A 24351-nucleotide genomic window follows, 5' to 3' on the forward strand; every position below is an offset into this window, starting at 1 on the left:
TGGATGTAAAACTGTGTGCGTGGACTGTAATCAGCTTTCTTTGTCTGCATTCATTTCATTTTGATTAAAACTGTGTCACTGATGATAATGTTTGTATTAGTTGAAAAGAGCTGAAGCTGATAGTTTCGCTTGGTTGTTGCATTAAAGTTGCTGCTTTTTAATTTGCAAAACCTTTTCAGTTAGCAAGCAAACTTCATAAAGTTTTATTCTCCTCTTACGTTTAAGTGGAAGTAAACATTGAAGCTGCTTCAGTTGGAGGCACTATACTCAACAAACTGTGTGATAGTACCATTTCTGAATTTCTGTTTCTACATCATAGGCTATTGGTGATGCAATGGTCAGACTTCAACTCTTCAACTCTTGCCTTCTGGGTTCATGCCAATCTGCTGGGGCTTTTCTCTGTGGATATGTGTCTCTGTGTGGGTTTTCCATGTCTGTGGTGCATGGTGGCTGGGCTAGATTTTAGCCCAACAACCCTGGCTGGCTATGTAAATAATAAGTAAGTTAGGCCCCAGTCAAACAGGACTAGAGACCATTTGGTAACTCGCTGGTCTTTAGGGATTCCCTGACCAGTAGGCAAGTGGTTGCTTGCTGTTACAAGAAGAAATTGGTCACAAAGATGTCGACAGTGCTACACTGAAATCCTTGCGATTTCTTTGGTCGCTCTCATTTGGATCTTGAAGTATTTGGAGTAAAAGAGGAAGACTTGTCTGCAAAAACGTACCAAGTGCAGCAAAAGCCAGAACTAGAGGAATTTTGTCTTCAAAGTAGAAGTCTTGTAAATCATGTTGGTTGCAAAGGTAAGGCACAACTTTTACTCTGAAGGCGATTGTTCTTGGTTTCCAGTTTGTGTCATGTTTGCAAATTCTTCAATGTCAAAGATTTGCAGACTCTTTGCGACCGATTTCACCCAGCAACAGCTTACAGCAACCTCCAGGAACCACTCATCAAGCGGTTGAGGACCACACACTACCTAGCAACCAGAGTTTGCCAGGTAGGTCTTGTTGGTTTGTTGGTTTGTGTAACTGTTAACGGGTACATCCAATAAGAAAGATCTGCAGTCACTCCTTTTCCTTTACATCAATTCCACTTTGCAGTGCTTTCAAATTCAGTTCTGCAATCATCACCCTGTCCACCGGGAAAAATCTTCATTCCCTAACCAACTGGCGAGCGGCTGCTGGAGGCTGTTGCTGAGTGAAATCAGTCGCAAAGAGTCTGCAAATCTGAAAAACCTGTGTACATTACATCAGCTGCCTTTTGCTTGAATGTAGCAATGGTAATATGTGTCGTCCTTGTATAAATAAAATACAGATACTTTTTTTTAAGAACATGCTGCACAAAAACTCTCCTCGTGTTTCCTTTAGTTGATAGCATAGTTTTTACCAAATTCTCCTAGCGACTGCAAGCAACCACTCATCAACTGGTCGATTTGACCTTTGGTTGCCAATCAGTCTCCAATTGGTCTCTAGACTTGTGTGGGACCTAACCGAGAATGCCAGTTGCCCAGATGTAGTGACTTGTGACACCAAAAGACAAAAAGACGCCGAAGCTTCAAAATGAGTAATCCAGAAACCAGTGAGTGACATCACATTACTACATCTATCATTTAAATCAAGTTTATGATGATAAATTTTGGTCATAGACATATCTTGACCATATATTTCTGCACACACATTCACAATTTATCTAATTATGTCTTGTGCCTCGGTGCTCTGCGACCTGCACAGTCGTTCTATATTACATATTTCTTCAAATGGGATCAAATCCACAGAGTTTCATATCTGCCTGTTCGCCGCTCTGTGTTTGCTTGTCATGTACTGGATGAGCCCAGGAGGTTTAGCACTGTGGTATAACTCGTGTACACTGCTCATGTCTCTTTCCTGAGATAGCAATATTACAGTGAGCACACAGCACCCTCCTCGCTCTCCTTTGTGCTCCCTTATCTATTTCTTCTCTATTGCTTTCATTCATCCTCTCTATCTTTCTCTCGCTCGTTTCAGTCGTTCCTCTTTTCCCTCTGCTCCATCTCAAATGATTCGACTTGTATCTGTCTGCACCTCTCTTTCTCTCAGTTCTTTCCTCCCCCCTTTACCTCCTTCCCTCTCCTAGACAGTTGACTGGTATGGCGACACCAGACTGCGTGTATTTTTAGCGCCGCCACAGATGGGGCCATGGCAGCATGTCAGAGACCAGAATGTTCTTTATCTCAGCTGTCAGGCCGTTCTCCGGGATCGAAATGGATCCCGACCACTTAGAGAGGGAAAAAGGGAGAAAGGAGGACTACTAGCTTTCCCTCCTCTGTTTGTACCACTCCTCAAATTGAGGGTTTTAGTCATGTCTTTTGCTATGGTTAAATAACTTCTGCTGCATGAGGAAGGTGCGAATGGAAGGTGGTGAAAGGAAATACTCTCAGGTGCTGTGTCAGCCCCTTTGTGGGAGCTGTATCTAAACCTATGATCGAGAGGAGGTGAAATTGCGGGTCAAAAAAAGATTTATCACAAAGGCGGGCTCACTGAAAGGACCGAGTGCAGCAGATATGGCCGCCAGGCTTTGTGATAAAAAGATGTTTTCCAACAGACTGAGTGGAAAGAAGATCCAGCTTTGCTAGTGTCCTATAATCACACAGCTGTGTTTGTTACTGTGACCAAACCTGCTCTTAAAAGGCAAAATAAATGTCTAAAGCAAGCTTTGTGCATCTCTGCATTAACACAATACACCCCCTGGCATAGCAGTGATTGTGTATAGTAGAATTTAATTCACCCACAACCTCTAGCCGCAGTGCTGGACAACAGAGAACAGGAAGCGCCTCTTTGTGTCTCTGAAAATCTTTGTTTTTTCCTCTCTTTTGGAGAGCGAGTAGAGGAATACGCTGCAGGCTACAGCCGGGGGTCAAGTGGTTGACTTTGTGCATCACAGTTTGGAGTCTGCAGAGACTCTCCTCTGGCAGCGTTCACTCACTGTAGCAGCAGGCCGGCCGTCCACGTGAATATAAAGGAGTGGCGGGAAACCGAGAGAGGCAGTGAGAGAGGGAGGTGATGGGTGACTGGGTAAATCAATCAGAAATTATCCAAAGTTCAGTTTGTCGGGCTGTCACGTTGTGTCGAGGTCACTTGGATTGTATTCAGCAGCTGTGAACAAAGAGCTAAGGTATTACTTCTAGTGTGTCTCAGTAAAATAGACATACTAGATAAAAAAACACACTATTTAAAAGTGTTTTGCCTCCAAGTCCTAGACAAATAGCAATAAGTGTATACTGCTTGTCTTGTCAAGTATATGTAAAGCATAAACATTAAATGCACTACACTACCAAAAGTATTCAGTCACTCATCCAAGTCATTTATTTCAGGTGTTCCAATCACTTCCATGGCCATGGGTGTATAAAAGCACCTCGGCATGTAGACTGCTTCTACAAACATTTATGAAAGAATGGGTCGCTCTCAAGATCTCAGTGAATTCCAGCATGGTCCATGAAAGGATGCCAACTGTGCAACAAGTCCAGTTCCAACATGAATGCAAACCTGTGCACAAAACACAGTCCATAAAGACATGGATGAGTGAGGTTTGGGTGGGAGAACTTGACAGGCCTGCACAGAATCCCAAACTCAACCCAAGAGAAAACCTTTGGTATGAATTAGAGTGCAGACTGCCAGGCTTTCTCATTAACATTCATGTTTGGGATGAGCCCTCATGAGCGATGTGTCTCCTTGCAATAGGGAACTTGACTCAAGTTGTTGTATTCTGGCTATATTCCTGTACTAAAGCAAGGTTCCTGAGTGTCAGTGTCATTTTGCAGTAAAATTGTTGCCCTGCAGCATTGACCTAAAAAAAAGGGCCTAAATTTTACCTTTTAATTTGCTGTTAAAGTTTTTACCAACATTTACAGTATTCTCTATTTATGAAAACTGTTATTTGTTATAAAGAGGTTTCCTCTATTTTTATATAAAACAGCAGTTTGTTATTTGCTCCTCATTTAGCTCCTCTCTACTTTATGCTAATTTAGCTAATGTTAGCATGCTAATTCACTAAACTTATTTGGTAAATAAGTACTTAATGCACCAACTAGCCAATATAGGAATCTAAGAAGAATGCCCAAACTTCCTGTATAAAAAGTATAGTCTGTTTACCTGCATGAAGCTAAATCCTGCTCGAACAAGCCTCAGCCTACAAGCAGAAAAAAACAGCTTCTGCTACTAAAATCCTGTCCCTTAGCTAAAGATGCTGCATTACTCATATACAGCTATCTGTTTACAGGGATCAAAATCACAGTGAGCATCCTACAAAGCTGATGTTGGCAATGACAGTGTTGACGAGTTGCTTGCTGAACACTGAAGTCTTTGGAAAGGAGATAACAGCTTTGACTACACATACAAATACACAATAATCAACATATTGCTGGTTTTGTTCTTTTTTAAATGACATTTTCCGCCAATGAGAACTAATATACAGTTCCATCATCTTTATCCTTGAAAAATCTTGCTCACAGCAATAATGTTAGCATTATGATACAGTAAAATTAGGTTTAAGTGCCTGATTTGGTGTCAGCTCGAATGTTATTCTGGCCTAGAAACACAAACAAATGATCAATCTCACATCTATTTAATGTTTTCCTCCATGAAGCCATTTCTCCTGGCACAGTGGGAGGGAGACTCGGTTCAATAATGTGTCTTTCATCGCAAAGCTCTAATCAAGCCCCAAGGTCTCCTTCTGAATCTTGTCGCATTTCGGAACCTCATTTCCATTCCTTGTCCCCGAAGGCAAGGTAAAACAGTCCCGAGGTATATGGGCAAAGGCTCTGTACTTTGTACTGCATGAGTAGCCTTCACCTGCAGCCCGGTCAATTGATATGGAAATGACTGGGAGAGCCAAGTTTCTCTAACTGAAAGGAAATAATGGAGCATACACAGACATAAAAAGCAGAGCGGTAAACAGAAAAACAAAAGAATGACAGTGATGACTGAAGCAAATCGGGCGCTAATCTAATCGTCAGCTTCATTTGCACTTTTCAAAGACAAGGTCACATGAGTCATCAAGATGGGGGGTGGGGAAGGACAACAAACAATCCTGCTCATAAGCGACTCGGGAAAAAAAATGTTACATCAAGTTAAGATGAGTGCTAAAAACTCTGCAATTCAAGGCTTGCAAAACTTTGATGTTATCTTAAAAGCATTTGCATCATAATCAAAAAACATCAAATAGGCTGAAAATTTAGTCACAAAGGACTGTTGGTACGAACATTCGCCTGTACTCTTGCAGGAACCTATTGAAGTAAGACTAGCATAGCTGGTTTATAGTTTAATTAGGATTCAGTTTTGATGTATTTTAAAGTCTTAAACCCGAGAACGATCAAAGCCCTTCAGAGGATGCATCCCATTGCAATCTCTAATATCGCCGTGCCATAACAATGTCCTCTTCTCACAAAAGGAAGACTGCAGATCTGGGGGCAACTTCTATCTCTGCAATAAGTCAGAATATGCTAGGAAGCTCAGCAGAATGCCAATCAATATCACTTCCCTGTGACTACAGTAATTATCATCACCATCCACAGGAATAATACCATGTGGTTTGAGCTCTGCAGAAGGTCAAGAGCAGATTGGTGGCACATGATGTTTCCATGGTAGCAGTTTGTGTGACCTGCGCTACACCTCGTGCCCATGCATTTAGGCCTTTCTATTTATATTGGAAGTCATTAGACTCACCAGTGTGGAGTCTTTAATCATAAAATTACAAAAAAGGTGACAAGATTAGCTGAGGCGGGTTCACTGACGTAGGCGACTGTGACTGAGCAATTACCATAAAGATCTGATGATGGGCTGAAATGCCTGGGATTAGACACCTGTGTGACAGTTACTCTAAACTCCTAAATAAGGTTGTTGGTGCAGTTTTCTGACTGCGGAAACACTGATGTTTATCAGGCCATAAATCACCACTTAATTCATGGTGAAGTTAAACTGTATCTAATGGCACTGGGACACAGCTTAGCAGAGGTAATTAAAACTAAAAGCGAGGAGTGGAAGTAGGCTGCACAACTCACTGTATCATTTTCCTTTAATAAACGCACCATGGCATGTTAGATCCTCCTAGGATTATGGTACATTTAAACTGCACAAGAACTCCAGGGATCTCAGTGTGTCCAGTTAGGAAGTGCACAGTGTTGTGAACCAATTTCAGCAGCTTTGGTGAAAATGAATCTGACAGCTGGTGCACTGGACAGGCAACAACACAACCCCCAGAAGGGTAATGGTGTTACAGGAAGAGACCATTTCTCCCTCCTTATTCCTCCTGATTCATCTTTTTCTAGTTCTGCTTATTGCTAGTGTCCTTGTTAGTGTTGGTAGTCCTGTTTTAGACTGTTTAAAAAGTAGGACATTTTCAATGAATCAACAAAAATATTTTTATATTTACAGGACAGTCTAGGCAATGAGCAACCAGAGGCTTTCTTCTTCTTCTTTTTGTAATTTTACAAATTTCTTTCATACAATTTAAGCCCAAAGAGTCATGCTGATAGAGTAGATCAGCTTTATCAGTTGAAAAACTGAGAAACTGAGTTGAAACTGCACTTCTTTTTCGTATATTAAGATATCTCCGGGATTATATGTGTACTTAACCTCATGTACACTGACAGAAAGGGGAGTTTCTGGCACACTTCAGATCAAACTGCGCTGTGTAGGTGGCTCACGCCACGATACAAAATGAGTTTGACGTCCCTGAGTTTCTGAGCTGCAGTACCACTCCTGCCGCAGGAGGTGTCAGTAGTGAGCAAAGCAGTGCGGATGTACCGTCAGCTAAAAGTGAAGACAAAGAAGAGTAAACACCAACAGTGCAGCGCTTGCAAAGGTACCAAGGTGCAAATTTCTATTTTATTTTCTCACCCTGTCATAATTTGAAGGTATAAAGTCGTTCATTACTTTATAACAACATAACCTTGCAGCTAGCGGCTAATGTTAGCAGCTAGCTTCAGCTGCGTAATCAGAAGCAGCGTAGTTGAGCTTAGCTGTCATGAGTTGGTGTGTGGGGGTGTGGAGCTCTGCCTAGCAGGCTCGATGCTCCGTGTTGTTTTATATTCTATGTTACAGGATCGATAATTTGCTATTTTTAGTCTTGCTTCTATTACACGATCTTCGTCTGTGCTTCTTGCGGCTTTTACATTGCCTCTTTTCCCTGCAGATTATTTTCTGACCCAGATAAAATAAAAAACAGCGCAGCAGCAGTAACAAGGCTCTGAAAATGGACACAAGAGCCTTGAAGAATCCCTACCCCGACTATGATGGGAGCCTCGCATCCACACAGGCGTTTTTTGACTTTCAGGGAAAGGTAATGCATTAAAAAGAAGTGTGCGAGCATGTCTTTCATGTCCACCTTGATATTTACAGTTTTTGTTTTGTATTTTTTTAAACCCTTAGCTCACACCAGAGTTTGCCCAGCGGCTGAGCAGCAAGATCAGCGAGCTGTTAGGTGTCATGGAGAATGGGCTTAGGTCTGCTGATCCCAGAGACTGCACTGCTTACACTGGCTGGGCAGGTGATGATAGCATTACACAGCTGGGATAAATAAGTCAAGTAGCAGGGAAATGCACGTAACTGTGCACATGCTGTGAGACTGTTCTGCCGTTTACCTGTATGCAGCTTTACTTCAGTGAGACCTTCTTTTTTTTATGTGGACTACTAATGAACATGAATTATTGTGTAATTATGTCTTCCAACAGACTGATACCTTCTTCTAAACGTAATTAATTAATTAATTAATAATACATATGAGCGAGTGCCGTGGTGCCATTTAGCATAACCTTTAACCTCCACTAACTTAACTCCACTAACTGCATGTCTTTGGACTGTGGGCAGTCTTGTCTTTTGACCACGCATACACAGAGAGAACATCCAAACTCCACACAGAAAGTCTCCGGCCAGATGGTGGATTCAAACCCTGGACCTTCTTGCTAAGCCAACATTAAGCCAGCTAATGTTAGGCTTGAGTGTCCTAAAAATCATACTTTGTCTCCAATAAACAGTAGTTTTATAAGAGTTGTTTAAGTGTCCAGGTACAACAATGTTAGAGCTGCTTCAAAGAACATTTTGGTAAGGCTTGCTAACAGCAGCTAGCAGAGGCTAACAGCAGCAAAAACAGCAGTGCTTGGAAAAGTTCAGGATATCCTCAACAACTCACCTCAGTATCACTGTCATTAGACAGAAGGGGGCTTAATGGACTCATGGACTCATATTAGACTTTTACAGCCTCTCAGAGTAAATAAAGGTGGACACTTGTTCTTCGTCTTGAATAGCATTGACAGCTGAGGTAAACAGTACAAATACATTCAGTACAAATAAATGGCAGCCAGAGTTGTTTGTCCTAAAGCAGCGATGGTAGCTAGGATTATGCAATTGAAATGGGAGGGCTAAGAAAACAAAACTCAGTTGACTGAAATCTACTAGCATCTAATTGCAAGATACAGTATACCTTTAAATTAAGAAAAAATTTTGGGGCGCTTTCCAAACTTTCAACATTGTGTCTTAAAAGGCATCGCCCTGCTCTATCTGCACCTCCATGATGTGTTCAGGGAGCCCTCGTTCCTTCACAAAGCTCTCGAGCATGTCACCCAGAGCCTCAAGTGCCTGACCCGGCGCCATGACGTCACCTTCCTGTGTGGGGATGCGGGGCCGCTGGCCGTGGCTGCTGTCGTCTTCTATCGCCTTCAGAGAGTGCAAGAGAGCGACGAGTGCATCAACAGGTCAGCCTCATATAAGTCGGTATAAGTAATGAATTTAGGTGTACATTAAAGTGTACTACGTAACCACCACTGTGTCTGCAGCAGTTTTCTCCTTTCTTGGGAGGTTTCTCTTTAGGAAAATGTGTTTTGATGCCAGATTTCTTCTCCTGTTTGACAGGCGATAGTTTTCCTGGCCCAAAAAATGTCAAATGCACTAAAGAAAATACTGAAAAAGGCTTTTTATTTTATGGATTTGCTGTGTAACGTCACTCCACTGTTACTGAAACGCTCTTTAGCACTCACATTTGCAGCATTGTTTCCCTGCAAAACCTCACCTCCTGTGAAAGACTTCTCCTTGAGAGTCTTCTGTTACAGGTTAGAGGCACGTCTGCCTCTGTGGGGATCTCCTCCATGATGTTGTGAAACACATAGAGCACCAGTCTGAGCCTGTGAGCTGCAAAAAGAAACATTTTGTCCCTGTTAATAATTTAGACCCCCCACCCCCCCTCCGTAGCCATTAAAATATGCAGTTTGTATAGCCTACATCATTGTGTTGCGTGCCAGCATGTTTTCTTCAATACAACTGCACTTAGTATTATTGAGGCTATTACAGCTTTATTAAGTATCTGCAGTATGAATCAAATGCACTCGAATGGAGCCGATTGGACCAGTTTAATTTCCAGCTTAATGGTCCGGATCTAGTTCATTTAACTGCCGGAGCAGGAATCGCATTTATGATATAATTAATTGTACGCGCTTATAGGTCGTCATAAATAGAAGGTCTATTTTAAGATGTGGTTCAGTGGTGCAAAAAATCTGTCACAAACTTCCTGTGCCTCTCCACCAGGCTGATGCAGTACCACCAGACGGTGGTGAAGGGTTCGGGCGGGCTGCCAGACGAGCTGCTGTATGGGCGGGTGGGCTACCTCTACTCACTGGTCTTCATCAACCAGCAGCTTGGAAAAGACAGGATTCCAGATGGATACATCCAACAGGTGATTCAGAAACAGTGCGCTCAGTCCAAAGTTTTTTATTTTGTTGTATTTTCTTTGTGAGAGCGACAGTTGCCATAGAAACCTCTAGGTTTAAACCATTTTCTCTCATTTATCTCCACTAATTTATATTTTTGCTTCTTTCCGCAGATCACCCAGGCTGTGCTGGAATCGGGTGAGCACCTCAGTAGGAAGTTCCGGGTCCAGAACCAGAGCCCCCTGATGTACGAGTGGTACCAGGAGCAGTATGTGGGGGCCGCCCACGGCCTGGCTGGCATCTACTACTTCCTCATGCAGGTGGAACAGGATCCTGGTTTTAGATGCAAGTGGAGTAGTCTTGTGCTTGTGCAGGCCGTATGGGAAATAATTTTCTGTGGTTTTGCAGTAATTCGGTGTATGCACTTTCATTCGAAGGGATCTATGGCTGCACCAAGAACTCTGAAAGCTGAAGTTATTAAATTTTCAGTTCTAAGAATCAAAGAAAACATACAAATCCCTCTCCTCGTTTAAGAAGCCAAGCCTGCAAATATTTGTTATGCCATCTAAAAAGTTAATTATGCTAGCTCCAAAGTTAACTTTCTAATAAGTGCTCTTGTGCAGAAGCTAATCTGTCTGTTTCCAGGGTACCTCACGCTCTACCAAAGTTGCCACCTGTCACCTTTTTTTCCCTCCTCTGAACTTGATCTTACCCCTCCTTCACAGCCTGGCTTTGTGTTCTCGGAGGAGCTCGTGCACAGGCTGGTGAAACCCAGCGTCGACCACGTCTGCCGTCTTAAGTTCCCCTCGGGAAACTACCCTCCCTGCATGGGGGACGATCGAGACCTGCTGGTGCACTGGTGCCACGGATCTCCGGGGGTCGTGTACATGCTCCTGCAGGCCTACAAGGTAAAGACTGAGAGCTTGAAAATTTGATTACTCATTTGCAGAAAGAAACAGTGAGTCTGTTCAGTCTGTTTGTGTACCAGGTCCTACATGAAACTGCATTTAGTTAGTCTGTTCACCGGAACAGTGTTAAGCAGAAAAGTCAGCAGTTGGCTAAAAGTAATGCATAAAAGTGCAGTTGTATGGATGTTGTTAGGGTTCAAATATTGAGGAGGGATACAGGAGGAATTCCAAAATAACAACACTGATCCAGCCGGGTGGAGTCAAACGATGATTTTACTGAACACGCGTGGAGACATGAACACTGTTACACAATCAGCATCGATCTCTCTCGAACAATACACAATCAGTTGTTTTTATACCATCAGGGAAATTTATAACGCCCCCTCATGCGTTAAGCAGATACAATATATGCATACGTCAAATCAAAACCACAATGACTTTTAACACAGTTTGCAAAACAACATCGCCTTGTCTCCATCCCAGGTGTCTTCCTGTCGCTGCCGGACGCTCGCTTATCGTCTGGAACATCAGGCACACATTCTGCAACAAACTGTTCTTTTGCAGGCACAATTTTGCAGTTGCAAGCTTTTACAAAATATTATTTGAACCTTCACCTACCCCTGAGTCTAACTGCTGTGTAAGTGTGTGTGTGTGTGTGTGTGTGTGTGTGTGTGTGTGTGTGTGCGTGTGTGTGTGTGTGTGCGTGCGTGCGTGTGTGGCTCGACCTCACACGAACTTTGTCTTATGAGAAGAGAGGCCAATTCTCATGTGCATAATAACCTAACTGAAACTATATTTGTAATATGTTGAATAAATGTTTTAATCAAGAACTTCTACTAAAAGCTTAATCAAAAGATATAAATGTATAAAAGACAATAATGAATAACCTGGTTATTCAAATAGCATCCTCCCAACAGCTCCTCAAAGTAACTTACACTTAGACTCTGCTTTAGTTCCACTTTCACAAGCACACTCTGCAAAAGCCTGCGCTTCCTGTCTACTTTGGCACAGAGTGTACTCAGAGTTAGGCCTTTCTTTTATAACCCAACAGAATCAGCACATACACATTTAAGATTATAACAAGCATTCAAAAGCATTTAAGATTATTGATTTAACTCAACAGTTTAAAGTGGTTATAGCTGCACCTGTAATAAAGGCTAATTGGGTACCAATATGTTTAAACATCTGAATACAATATCAATATTAATTATTAATGCAATGGTAATGATGATGATTATTAACAATAGCAGCAAAATATTTCTCTAATCCCCACAATGTGTTAGCTGTAAGTATGAATTTAAAGATTAAACTGCATTAATATTTTTGTTAACTGTCCATAAAATTAAATAGTTAAAATGCATAACTGTGCAAAAGTTTTGAGCCATCTTTCAGCTCATTATATTTTGCTCCTTGTCGGCACCTATTTCCAGATTTCCTAGCAACATATAATGAAATGAGGGGTGGCTCAAGACTTTTGCACAGTACTTTAGCTAGGTGAACTGGTGGATAAGCAGTTCACCTGTCATACTGTCATTATATTAATGCTGCTATCCTGTATATATTGTACATACTATTGTTTGAGTACTTACGATTGTTTTTTTGTACTTTTTATATTTTACATTTATATTTATTATTGAAACTTGCACCAAGGGAGTGGCACTCCAATTTCGTTGTACTCTGTACAATGACAATAAAGGCTATTCTATTCTATTCTATTCAAACCAGTCACTAAACATTGTGGGCAGCTGTTAACTGGAATAGTCACTAAAAGCTGCGGGTAAAGGGTTGAAATAAGTTGTTACTTATGGATGGTTATAAACAGTTAGCTAAGCCTAACTGACAAATTAAAGGGGTTCTGTGGGGTACTTTGTTAAAAACCACTGTCTGAGAAACACAGGGGTCATCGAAAGACTCATAGTGCCATCTTGTGGTGAAGTAGAGTCATGTTTTAATCTCATAAAATTCTCCCTTTTCTGTCTAAATTGAATAATATTGCCAATGAATGACATTTAAAGGACAAACAGTCCTCACAGAACATATCCACAGAACAGTTTATTTGTAGTATTTCTTAACTTATCGTGCTACATGAGACAGAGGGTATCGTTTATACAGTACCGCTGAGGTTCTCTTTTTAACTTGGAGGTTTTTTTTAATTCAGATCTCACAGAAATCAAGATCTGCTTTATGCTTATCACAGTTAAGATGATGACATGTCCCTCATTCCAGGCTTTCAGAGTTCCTCAGTACCTGGGCGACGCTCTGCAGTGCGGGGAGGTGGTGTGGTGGTACGGCCTGCTGAAAAAGGGCTACGGCCTGTGCCACGGCGCGGCTGGTAACGCCTACACTTTCTTGGCGTTGTACCGGCATACGCAGGATCCGAAGCACCTGTACAGAGCCTGCATGGTGAGAGGACATAAAAGCTCTTTAATAATGTAATCACTCCTGGGCTGCAGCGGCCAGTCGTCTGATCAAATAACCGCAAATATTAATTGCGTCGCACCAGCAGTGCATCCATCATAATTAGTGTCCAAAGGCTTGATTAATGCCTCCACTGTCTGACGCTGTAGAGTTATGACTAGGGGTTCCTCATAAAAGCAGGACGTTTTTTATCCCTGAAATTTTAATGTGTTTGTAGAAAGCCACGAGAAGTCCTTTTATAATTCCATTTTTGAGTCTCTGTCGCGTCCTCCCTCGACGCTCAACGACTTTGATGTGAGACGCAAAAGTCATATTGAACTTCAGTTCAAAGCTTAACCAATCAGAACGTAGTTGGTCACTCGCCAGCCCTAAAATTGAAAATTATTCCAGAAACGATGGGCATGTGAGAGGCAGGGCCTTTTATGTTTATTGACAGCAGGTCGGTCGCTGTCTGTGCGAGTTGGCGTCAAAGCGTGGCTCGCTAGCCGCTAGCGAGCTGGTCTTGGATGCACTCCAGATGGCGAGAGTTCCACATGTGCTTTCATTAATATGAATCTATTCATAGATGGAAATAGACTCTTCAGATGTGTTGCCTGCCTCCAAGCACAACATTGTGGTCGTAATCCGATACATCGACAGATGCTCGGATTTCACAGAGAAGGGCCCGATTTTTAGGACTTGTTGACATTTGCTCGCTGTTCTCCGGAGACGGATCAGCGGTCCAGTGTCATTACTGTTGTAACATTACTTTCTCTTTCGCTGCAGTTTGCAGACTGGTGTATGAACTACGGCAAACATGGATGTCGGACACCAGACACTCCCTTCTCTCTCTTTGAAGGTAATGCATAATGGCAGATCCAACCTTCCAAAAATATCATGTTATGCACAAAAGGGCATTTTTTAAGTTTTTGTTACATGTGTCACAGATTACAAGGTAAACTAAGCACTACATTTTTAGTGATGCCATTTTTCTGGGTTTGGTACATTGTTAGATATTTAAGACTTGCTGTTGCCAGGTTGCAGGCATGGCTTACATTGTAGTAAGAATTACAAGTGCAAATAAATGAGTCATGCTGTGAGATTACAGGAGTAGTGCAGTGGAAATTGAATAAGATTATTTTGAAAGGAGCTAAATTGGCTTCTGTGGTAAGAAATATGAACTTGTAATCACAGCCAGCTGCTTCACACATGTTCATCTGTCCCTCACACATAAATGCACAATGTACTGCCAGAAGTATTCACTCGTCTGCCTTCACAAACACATGAACTTGAGCGACATCCCATTCTTAACCCATCGGGTTTAATATGATGTCAGATCATGCTTTCGCAGCTATAACAGTTTCAACTCTTCCTGGAAGTCTTTCCACAGGTTTAGGAGTGTTTATGGGAATTACTGACCGTTCTTCCAGAAGCACATTTGTGAGGTCAGACACTGATGTTGGACTAGAAGGCCTGGCTCACAGTCTCCGCTCTAATTCATCCCAAAGCTGTTCTGTCGGGTTAAGGTCAGCACTCTGTGAAGGCCAGTCAACTTCTTCCACACCAAACGTGCACATCCATGTCTTTATGGACCTTGCTTTGTTCACTGGTGTGCAGTCACGTTGGAACAGGAAGGGTCCATCCCCAAATTGTTCCCACAAAGTTAGGAGCATGACATGGTCAAAATGTCTTTGTAGTCTGAAGCATTAAGATTTCTTTTTATGGGAACCAAGGGGCCAAGCTCAACTTCTGAAAGACAAGCCCACACCTTGGCCCCCCCTCCACCAAACTTTACACTTGGCACAGTGAAGTTCATGGAGTACCATTCCCCAACCAAGAGTGGATGGAGAAGTGTGATTCGTCACTCCAGAGAACACGTCTCAGCGTGGAAACCAATTCCATAAAGCTCTCTCCATACTGTTCTTGAACTAATCAGAAGCCACATGAAGTTTGGAGGTCTGTAGCGATTGACTGTGCAAAACGTTGGTGACCTCTGCGCACCATCCACTTCAACGCACTCTACCATCTACCACTCGATGTCTGAGTTGTTAGCATTCCCAATTGCTTCCATTTTGCTATAATCCCACTAACAGCTGACTGTGGAATATTTAGTAGTGAGGAACTTTCACGACTGGACTTGTTGCACACATGCCATCTTATCACAGTACCACTCTGGAAGTCACTGAGCTGCTAGAAGCAGTCTGCAGGCCTAGGTGTTTGATTTTATACACCTGTTGCCATGGAAACTTTTGGAACACCTGATTTTGAATGGGTGAGTGAATACTTTCTGCAGTGCAGTGTTAAAGCAGCCAGGGTTGCAGGTTTAACAAAAAGGGTACAAATATCAGCTTTCTAATAATTACATCAACCAAACTGATTCTCTGTTACTAAGTGAATGTAGAAAACTGATAAGCTGCCTTACCAAGGTCAGTTTTCAGTGGTAGTGGATGTATCCACTGCAATATTAAATTATGAGATAATGCTATAGTTATATTTGTGTACAACACACAGACGAATGTGTTTTTATTAGAGAAACATATAAATAAAATACCAGAATCTTCAGTCTTTGGATTTCTGCCCCAACAGCAGAAACATGGTGGAGAGGTTCAGTTCAGTCTCTAGCAACAGCAGTCAGCTCCAGCTGTCTGGGTAGTCTGTTTTAGAGACGATTCAAAGTCCTGCTTTGGTAATCATTCAAATATAACTGTATAAAAAAACCCATAATGACTCATAAGTAAAGTATATAATTCATCTGATAGGAATAAGTGATACATGCATGAGACCACAGCTAGCTGACTGGGGAGGCCATATTATTGGTCGTGTATCTACGGAAACTAAACTAACTAAACAGTGTCCCTTCTTCTTATCAGGCATGGCAGGAACCATCTACTTCCTGGCTGACCTTCTGCATCCAATGAGCGCCCGCTTCCCGGCCTTTGAGGTGTAGAAAGTGTCTGCGGGTAATGATCCCAGACCCACACTAGAAATCATTGAATAAGAAGACCCACACCGCTCTGCTCTTTGTCACACATGGGCACCGCAGTCATGACGGCTGGCTTTTAATTCAACATTCAGACATTGTGCCATGTTTTTCCTGCTTTTCCCACCTGGAAACGTCATGTGTTATTAACAATACATTTCCTGTAATGTTTTGGAAACGTGTCAAGGTTGTGAGCTTCCCTAGCATGCCCCAGCAACTCCTGCTCTGTGAACTAAAAGGAAGGGAACTAATTTTAAAATGAAAACATGGGAAAGCTGACTGTAATTTTTTTTTAGCACTTAGCTGTATATATCTGTCTGCTCTCTGTAAGTTTAAATGCTTTTGTTTTCTATTGTCTTTTTTGGGTGTAGAAATGTCTGGTGCAATGCTCCGTTGCGTTGCACCAGACGTAACGCAGCTGCCTAGTTTGTCGATGTTGTGCAGCGGTGAAGAAAAAGCACAGAGGGGCAGCAGAGAGCCACAAAGTTCACTCAGTGGTGACTTCATTAGCAGTGTATTTATATCTCATCAGATGTTTTTGTTTTTTTTCATTATCATTTGGTGTATGCAAGCAAAGTTTGGGTTTAAACTGGCTTTAAGTGATAAATATTGTATTGCAATGAGTTGAATTTTCTCTTTTTCTTCCTCTGTGGGACCATTAGCTCATCTAATCCAGTCTTTTCCATATAAGGCTCATGTACCAAGCAGCAACACAATGCCATCTCTCTTTTTTAAGCTCCCTGCCAGAGCTTCTTTATGACCCACGGCCAGCTTGGTAGGAGGAGGTGGTGAAGGGGGAGGTGGCTACTGTACCAGGGAGTCTTGAGACCTCAGTCTTCGCAGAGCAAACGCAGCATAGGAGAAACTCAATACCACCAGTGGGAATGAGAGTAAAAATAGAGCTCATCTGTCCAGGAGGGGAGTGGTCTCCAAAGGCATGTGCTTCACTGTGGTTCACGCGCTCCTACAAGTATCTTCCAACGTGTCCGTTCTGATGCTCAGCAGCTGATTGCTTTGTGTTACATAGGCGATGACAACTTAGGCAGCCTAGCAGCACTATAAGTGTCTTTCCTTCCTTTTGGACCTACTTTAGAGAAAACATTTATTCTATTTTAACAATCGTGTGTATATATATATATATATATACTTGTCCAAAAGGCCAAAAAATGTTTATGGAAATCTGCTGTATTCTTACAACTGGTTGTACTTAAGGAAGATCATAAGCATGTAGTAATGTGCAAAAGTCTTGTTCCATCCCTCATTTCTTGGTGTTTAAGGCAAAAACAGAGTTTGTACAATTCTATCGAGCTTGAAAGTCAATATTTGGTGTGACCACCTTTATTCTTCTTCTCTGAACTATTTTAGGCAGGCTTTCTTGTTATTTCTTTAAGTCGTCTTCAGGAATAGTTCTCCAGGCTTCTTGAAGGACATTCAAAGCTCTTCTTTGGATGTTTAAGGACATGACTTTTAAATCTTGTCCATCTGTAGTTGATTTTTCAGGCCTGACACTTCTGCTTTGGTCCTCGACTCCAGTTTCCTCAAATCTTTTAAGGATATCCTGCACACCATATGCACTGGAGACCTATTGCTCAACACCAACTGACAGCAAGAAAGTCTCGCTCCTTGGAAGCAAAGTATTATAAATGACTTTTGCACAGTACTGTAGCTGGTATTTATACATAATTGGCATATTTTTCATTAACAAGTTTATATTAATGAAACACGCAGGCATATATAGTCTCCCTCACCTAAACCAATCTGCCCTGAGCCTTCTACAACACTCAGTGTTAACACACAGGGATCACTGCTTCTAGGCTGTTACCCACGTGGAGTCACATGTATGTGACAGCAGAGATGAGCATAAATTTAACCTAAAAAAAACAAACAAACAGATTTCTTCTATGAAATTCACAGCTTTCTAAATTTTCAGAACATTTTATATTTGAAATAATAGTTTGTATCAATGGTACTGTCAAGTTGACAAGTAGACTTTCATAAGAACAATACTATACCAGAAAGACTGTACTGACAATACAGGCCCTGAGGCAGAAACCAAACCAGCAATAAGCACACCAGTTATCACTGACATAATTTGAACCAATGAACATGACTATAAAATGACCTGTGAACACCAGAGCCTCCTTGTTGTTTGGACCTATGTGTTGTTCCAAAAAGAAAAAGAACTGCCAGAGGAACTGAACAATCTAAATTAAGGATGGAAAAAGGATACAAGAAGACTGGGCACCGACAGAAAGTCAGTCAAAGCACAGCTGCAGCAATAATCGTGCTAACCAGCAACTGACCTCCTAAAATGACACCATGGGCAGTGCATTACTTGCACAGTCTAGCTCTAAGAAAGCTAGCGCTTCAGATTTGGCACAGGGTTTATAAATGGAAATGGCTCACAACACATAGCATAATGCCATCCTCTATGGACGGCACCCTAAGCGAAAAAACACTGCTGGCTCTTTAAAGGAAAACTACAAGATTGAATTTTGCTAAAGAATTCCAAAAGAAGACTTCTGAAAGTTGGGCGCACGCGGTCCACAGACGATTACCATGTGAAAGGTTTTGGGAAGACTGGTAGATTGTGTATATACCAAAATGCTGGTTGACAGGATGGCTCCCAGTCTGCAGATGCCTAACAGAACAATGAGGAAACTGCCAGAATCACACTACAACCTGTCCTAGTATGTTGTCAGACTTGAATCCAATAATCGCCTTTTTAAAGAGAAAAGCAGAGCAGCTGAAATCAACGAATATCAGGACTCTGTCAATACTGGCGTCCCTCTAAACAGACAGCAATGAACAAATTATTTTAAAAAATGAAAGATTCGTATGAATCTGACAGCCTCTAACCAATCAAAGACTCCTGTTATCTCTATTTTCCCTGTCTTGTCTCTATTTCTGCCTCCTTTTCTCAATTGTTTTTTTTTTTTGTTGCCTTCTTTGTGCCTGTTTCATGTAGCTGCTATGATGCTATATTACCTACTATCCAACTGTTTACTTTTAGGGTCTGGTCACTATCTCCTACCTTCATTTGTGGTTCTGCCCTGTGATACCAAACTAATTATCTAATTCGAACCAAGAGTCAAATTCTACCCAAACTGAACTGATTGGATGGATGGACGGACGGACGGACGGACGGACGGATGGACGGACAGATGTCAGCACAACTTAGAGTTGGGAGGATGGATGGATTGATTCAATTAGATTTATTATTTATCCTTTCAGAAATTTGTGCTTCGGGGCGACTGTCAGACAAATAACCACAACAACAATATCACAGTTACAGACATTAAAGACATCTATGTCATCCCACATCATAACAAATATCACCTGGATGTGTTCAGCAGAGTTGTACAAGGTATAAACGACCTCGGGGCGCGAGGTCCTCACAAAGCTGGTGTACTGCTGTCTTGACTATGATGACTGTGTGTTACGTCTCTGTGAATGTCTCGCCCCGTCCCATCACTCATGACTCCCAAAGTTGGCACATACTATGCTGTTGCTGACCTCTTACTGCCCATGTTTACAAAGCCAACCGAGTTTGGTCTTATAAACTACAGAGAGTGGAAACACCAGACAATAAAAGGAAATTTTAAAATGCTTTCTACAGATAAACGATTAAAAAGAATCTCTATGCATCTATGAATCTAAACTGTTGGGTAATAATTGTATATGAGGATTAGTTACTATTACTTACATAAAGTAAGGATAACCTTGATGCTTTGAAATTGTGATTTGTAATAGGTGGGCTATAAATAACTTGATAAATGAAACTGCACTTCGCAGAATCGCAGGTAATGATTTTAGATTTTTTTCCAGTTTTTTAAATTAAGTTTGTTACATCAAAAAATGCATCAAGAAATTCATTTATTAAGATTAATCTTATTGGTTCTTTCTGTTCCGCTGTCAGCACCATGGAGAGCTCTGCTGAAGATGGAAATGAAATTGACTTTTAAAAACGTCATTTATTGTGCTATGAATGTAGTTCTTAATAACATAACCTACATTATGTAAGCTTAACTTTGCTCCAGTGTATTTGCCTATTTATTAATGGACAAACTGATCAATTTTTAGTTAGTTGAAGCCAGCAAATCTGCACATTATGAATTTATTTGTTACTTGTCCTATTCTGAGGGTAGCGCTGTGAGAGCAGATCTTTTTAAGGTCTTTAGAATTGTTATAAAACCTGTTGTTTTCAGGTTATCTGCCACTCAGTGTCAATGTTTTTAACACATGCCTGAATGGAGTGAACTTTTCAAACGATTTTTTGCCCGGTTCTGTTATTTAACCATAAGAGGAGGAGCAGTGGGGCTGTTTAAAAATACCACCCTGTAAATGAGCTCCTCACACCTGGAGCCCTCCTCAAGTGAGCCTCAAGGAAGCTGAGTTTTCTGCATTTTCACTCACCAGCTGTACATCTCTTTCCAGAGGAGAGAAGTCTTAAGTGTCAATGCTGCCAAAAGCATTTCGGTTGAAATTGTAATGCATTCACAGACTCTTTGAAATCTTGCAACCGTTCTTTCAGCCTTCTAAAAATAGCCCTGTCCCCTTCTAAAGGCCTACTCCCACTGCTCCGAGGGCGTACAGCTCTCCTTTCCGTTTGCCCTAAGAAAGTTAAAGATGTTCCAATGTGTCATCTGATCTGCCCATTAGCATACGTGACATCACATGCCCGGAATAAATAAGAGGGGTGCTTTGACCATGGCTAAGGACCACACTGTCTTGGGACTTCAGCTTCTCATCTCCTCCAGCTCCTGCTCTCCAAAATGGTGTGTACGAACTTCTGTTTTGGACCTTTTGGGTGGGGCATTGCTGATGGAGTTACCTTTTTTTCCTTTTAATTGGTTTGGATATGAGCTCGATAATGACCCCAAAACTGAGACTTTTGCTAGTGAGGCAAAATGAAGACTGGCACCCAGGACTAGAGTCTTGGAATGCATTCACATGTCTATGTTTAATGTCTAAAAAGGCTAATATTCTAATGCAAAGAGGCCGTTTTAGAGTTTCAGCATCCATCATGTGTTCAGAATCCTTTGGACAGTTACATAAGCTGGATATACTCATTTTGTTTTTCTTTATTTCTCTGTATTCTGTGTGTTTGTGTATTTGTTAATGTGCCTTTTCAAATGTGACAGACTGAGTTCACACCGGACCAGATTGAGGGTAAGTGAAGAAAAAGAAAAAGAGAAATTTTGCCTCATATATGAAGGCACCAACCTCTCAATCAATGTGCTGGTAGGTATTTACGTCTAGCTTTTGCAATTGTCACACGAACCAAACTCTCAGAGTAGCTCCAGGCTTACTTAGATGAACTTTTAATCTGATTAAAGTGCTAGAAAAGTGGAAGCAGAGGATGAAGAGCGCCATGCCATTCTACCAACTTCTCCAGCTGTCGGGAAAGATTTCAGACATGTCTATTCTCAGCCTTGTCTTGCAAGTCGCCATTGTCCTTATTCAGGAGGGGCGTTAATCCTTAGGTCAGGGTTTAAGATGCAGTGCTGGTGGCATCAGCTTACACAAGAATCTGAATCACCCCATACCTTTTTTGTTTAACTGCCGAAAGACATGTCCTCTATAAACATGCCCTATGGGATATATTGGGGTCCCCATTTGGACATGGATACTTTTGTGTAGTTAAAACTCTTCCAGTTGTGTATCCTAGACTTGCAGGCAAACCTTTAACACGTTTTCAATCAGGCTTATTTGTTTAGTGCTGCTTCTGCACATTCTGGTACAGCTATACTATATGTCTAACATTAAGTTCCTTTCCAAGTTACGGTGTTAATTACGGCCCAGTCAGCATTCTTGGCTTTGACTGCACGGGGGGCCATGTCGCTATGTCTCTAAATGGCCTGCGTTTCTCTGTCAGGGTGTATCAGTTTGCACGCAATGTTGCTGTAAATGCAAGTGGAGGCAGGAATGTAGAAGGACGGGGTGGGTCGAGTGTGGTGGAAGGGTACAACTGCTGTTCAGAAGCCACACGAACACATTAATCTGTCAAAAAGGTCACTTTGAGTTCCTGGTGGGATTCACAGACATAGCCAACCATTGTCTGGGCCCCCAGTTGGTGCCTTCCTCTTCACAGCTGTCCCTCTCAATTAGCTGAGAACAATGACAGAATTATGTGGCTTTTACTGTCTTTAATCTTCCTCTACGTTGTGGCACTGTGCAACTGACATAGATGACTAGTAGTAACACTGTAATAGATAGAGTAGGAAATCCAAAGGGGATGGATCTAACACAGCAAAGAAAACATGGATGTCATGCCATAAAAATAATATCAATTATACCATTTGGATGGAACAAGAAAAAAGACTCTGGCAGACTTTTTTGTTTTAATTCTTCCTTATTGTTGAAGTCTTAACTATAAGTCCTGAAGAACTTGTACTCAACTTTGTTTCTCTCCTCCTGGCCAGACTTCAAGGAGGCTTTTGGTCTCTTTGACAGAGTTGGTGACAGCCAGGTGGCCTACAACCAGGTGGCTGACATCATGCGTGCTCTGGGCCAGAATCCCACCAACAGGTCCGTTAATAAGATTCTGGGCAACCCAACTGCTGACGGTGAGACATAAACTGTTTTTTCTAACACAAAAGAGCAGTCTGTGTCATGGTATGTGTAATAATTTGGTGTGCTATCAACAGACTTGGCCAACAAGAGGCTCAACTTCGACGCTTTCTTGCCTATGCTGAAGGAGGTCGACGCTCAACCCAAGGGAACCTATGATGACTACGTTGAGGGTCTGCGCGTCTTCGACAAGGAGGGCAATGGCACAGTTATGGGTGCTGAGCTGCGTATTGTGCTGTCCACTCTGGGTGAGCCTCCTAAATTTAGAAGCACACACATATAGTTTGCTTAGCATGCAATAGTGAGTGAAATGGGAAACATATCCCTGACATGGATCGTTGTGCATCCACAGGAGAGAAGATGACCGAGCCAGAGATTGATGCCCTTATGGCCGGCCAGGAGGACGAGAACGGCAGTGTGCACTATGAGGGTAAGACCGGACTTCAAACCATTCCACTTCCTTTTTTTTTTTTTTTTTTGAATTTCCAGGAAGCTAAATATTTGAACTTCTTCCTGCAGCTTTCGTCAAGCACATCATGTCTGTGTAAGAGGCCAGCAGCGAGAGTGCTGAAGAAACTGTAGCTCGCCTACAGACAGCCCCACAGTGTTCGTGACATCTACACTGTTTCAAAGACCAACCACGGAAAGACAAGGACTATGTACAAGGGATGTTGAAGCACGCCCATTTTTTCATTTTGTTTATTTTGTTTTCTTTTCCATTTCGTCTCTCACCCTCCTCTCTTGGGACATCGCCATCACCTCTCCATTGTAGACCTCCATCACCCGGCCTCTACTTCCCCCCACTGGGGCGCGTCTCCACTCACCACATGGGGTGAGGAACGGGGGAAAAGGGGTGACCACTCATCAAGTGAGGGTAGATCCCTCCATTCCCACCGCCACCTCATTCAGTCACGCCATCACTGGCCCAGCAATGCCAAAGGTGCTGGAGAATGGTTGTGGTCAGAGCGCCAGAGCTCCCTCCTTCCCTGAAAAGTTGTATTTATTTTCACTCTCTTCATTTGAGAATAAACTTTTCCAACGTACATCCCATCTGGGTTGATTCTTGATCTTTCATTGCCCACATGCTTTTGTAGACTGCAGGTCTCAGATTGAAGAAATTTATGTAAAAAAGTTGATGCTTAACAAAAGGCTATGAATAAGATAGAGCCAAAAAAGAAAGCATAGATTATTAAATACATTTAAAAAGGAAAAGGGTCAGAAAGTGAATTAAGAACTGAAGAATTAGCTTTAAGTATAGCCAAGTAACTATAAACAATAAAATTGTTAAATATACATAATGAAACAATAATGGACACCGATGTGTAGCTAAAATAATCAGTTTGTAAATAATTCTGCAAAAATGTATATTAGCTAAAATTATGGAATAACAATACAACAGTCTAATTGTTCAACTGTTCAATTTTTTAACAATTAGGGTACAGTGAGCAAAGAATGATTAAACAGCTAAAAATCTATCCTAGATATACTGGGGTGATCGCTGTAATATGGTAGCTAGCTAAAATTATGAAAAAGCTATGGGATACTTCCATGTAGCTAGCAGTTCTATTGTTAGCTAACATTATAGTGGAAACACATAACAGTTTGGACACAGTTAAAAAAAAATTTAGCTAAATAAATTGGATTTCAATAGTAGTTATACTATAGCAGCTAGCTACTGAATTGGAAACAAAAACTAGAATTTACATTATTAGCTAACAGTACAAGCAAAATTGTTAGCAATATATAATAAAACATAATTTTAGTCCATTAAAACAATAAAGTCAATAAGACAGAATGAAGAATAATAAAATAGTGTCTATCAG

The 24351-nt window shown here is 41.6% G+C and overlaps 2 protein-coding genes across 3 annotated transcripts; both read left to right on the forward strand.

Annotated features, from left to right (window-relative positions):
- The first annotated feature begins 6704 nt into the window (after window positions 1-6704).
- On the forward strand, window positions 6705-16578 carry lancl1 (LanC antibiotic synthetase component C-like 1 (bacterial)). Of its 2 annotated transcripts, none has more exons than XM_086284362.1 (10): window positions 6705-6834; window positions 7165-7311; window positions 7401-7518; window positions 8512-8722; window positions 9549-9696; window positions 9844-9990; window positions 10396-10578; window positions 12805-12981; window positions 13762-13834; window positions 15846-16578. In XM_086284362.1, exons 2-10 carry the CDS (start codon window positions 7225-7227, stop codon window positions 15920-15922), a joined length of 1221 nt encoding a protein of 406 aa, XP_086140488.1. In that variant the 5' UTR covers window positions 6705-6834; window positions 7165-7224; the 3' UTR covers window positions 15923-16578. The 2 variants fall into 2 exon arrangements, with proteins under 2 accessions (XP_086140488.1, XP_086140489.1); XM_086284363.1 differs by having other exon boundaries at window positions 6745-6842.
- A 4068-nt stretch (window positions 16579-20646) lies between these two features.
- mylz3 (myosin, light polypeptide 3, skeletal muscle) lies at window positions 20647-23571 on the forward strand. The gene is made up of 6 exons (XM_086284364.1): window positions 20647-20733; window positions 21100-21127; window positions 22381-22524; window positions 22606-22776; window positions 22881-22958; window positions 23048-23571. Exons 1-6 carry the CDS (start codon window positions 20731-20733, stop codon window positions 23074-23076), a joined length of 453 nt encoding a protein of 150 aa, XP_086140490.1. The 5' UTR covers window positions 20647-20730; the 3' UTR covers window positions 23077-23571.
- The last annotated feature ends 780 nt before the right edge of the window (window positions 23572-24351 follow it).

This window comes from Aulonocara sp. 'chitande type north' Nkhata Bay, linkage group LG23 (assembly GCF_057382095.1).
Source record: "Aulonocara sp. 'chitande type north' Nkhata Bay isolate Kocher_YH1m ecotype deep benthic linkage group LG23, A_spYH_male_GT1.1, whole genome shotgun sequence".
NCBI classification, from domain to species: domain Eukaryota; kingdom Metazoa; phylum Chordata; class Actinopteri; order Cichliformes; family Cichlidae; genus Aulonocara; species Aulonocara sp. 'chitande type north' Nkhata Bay.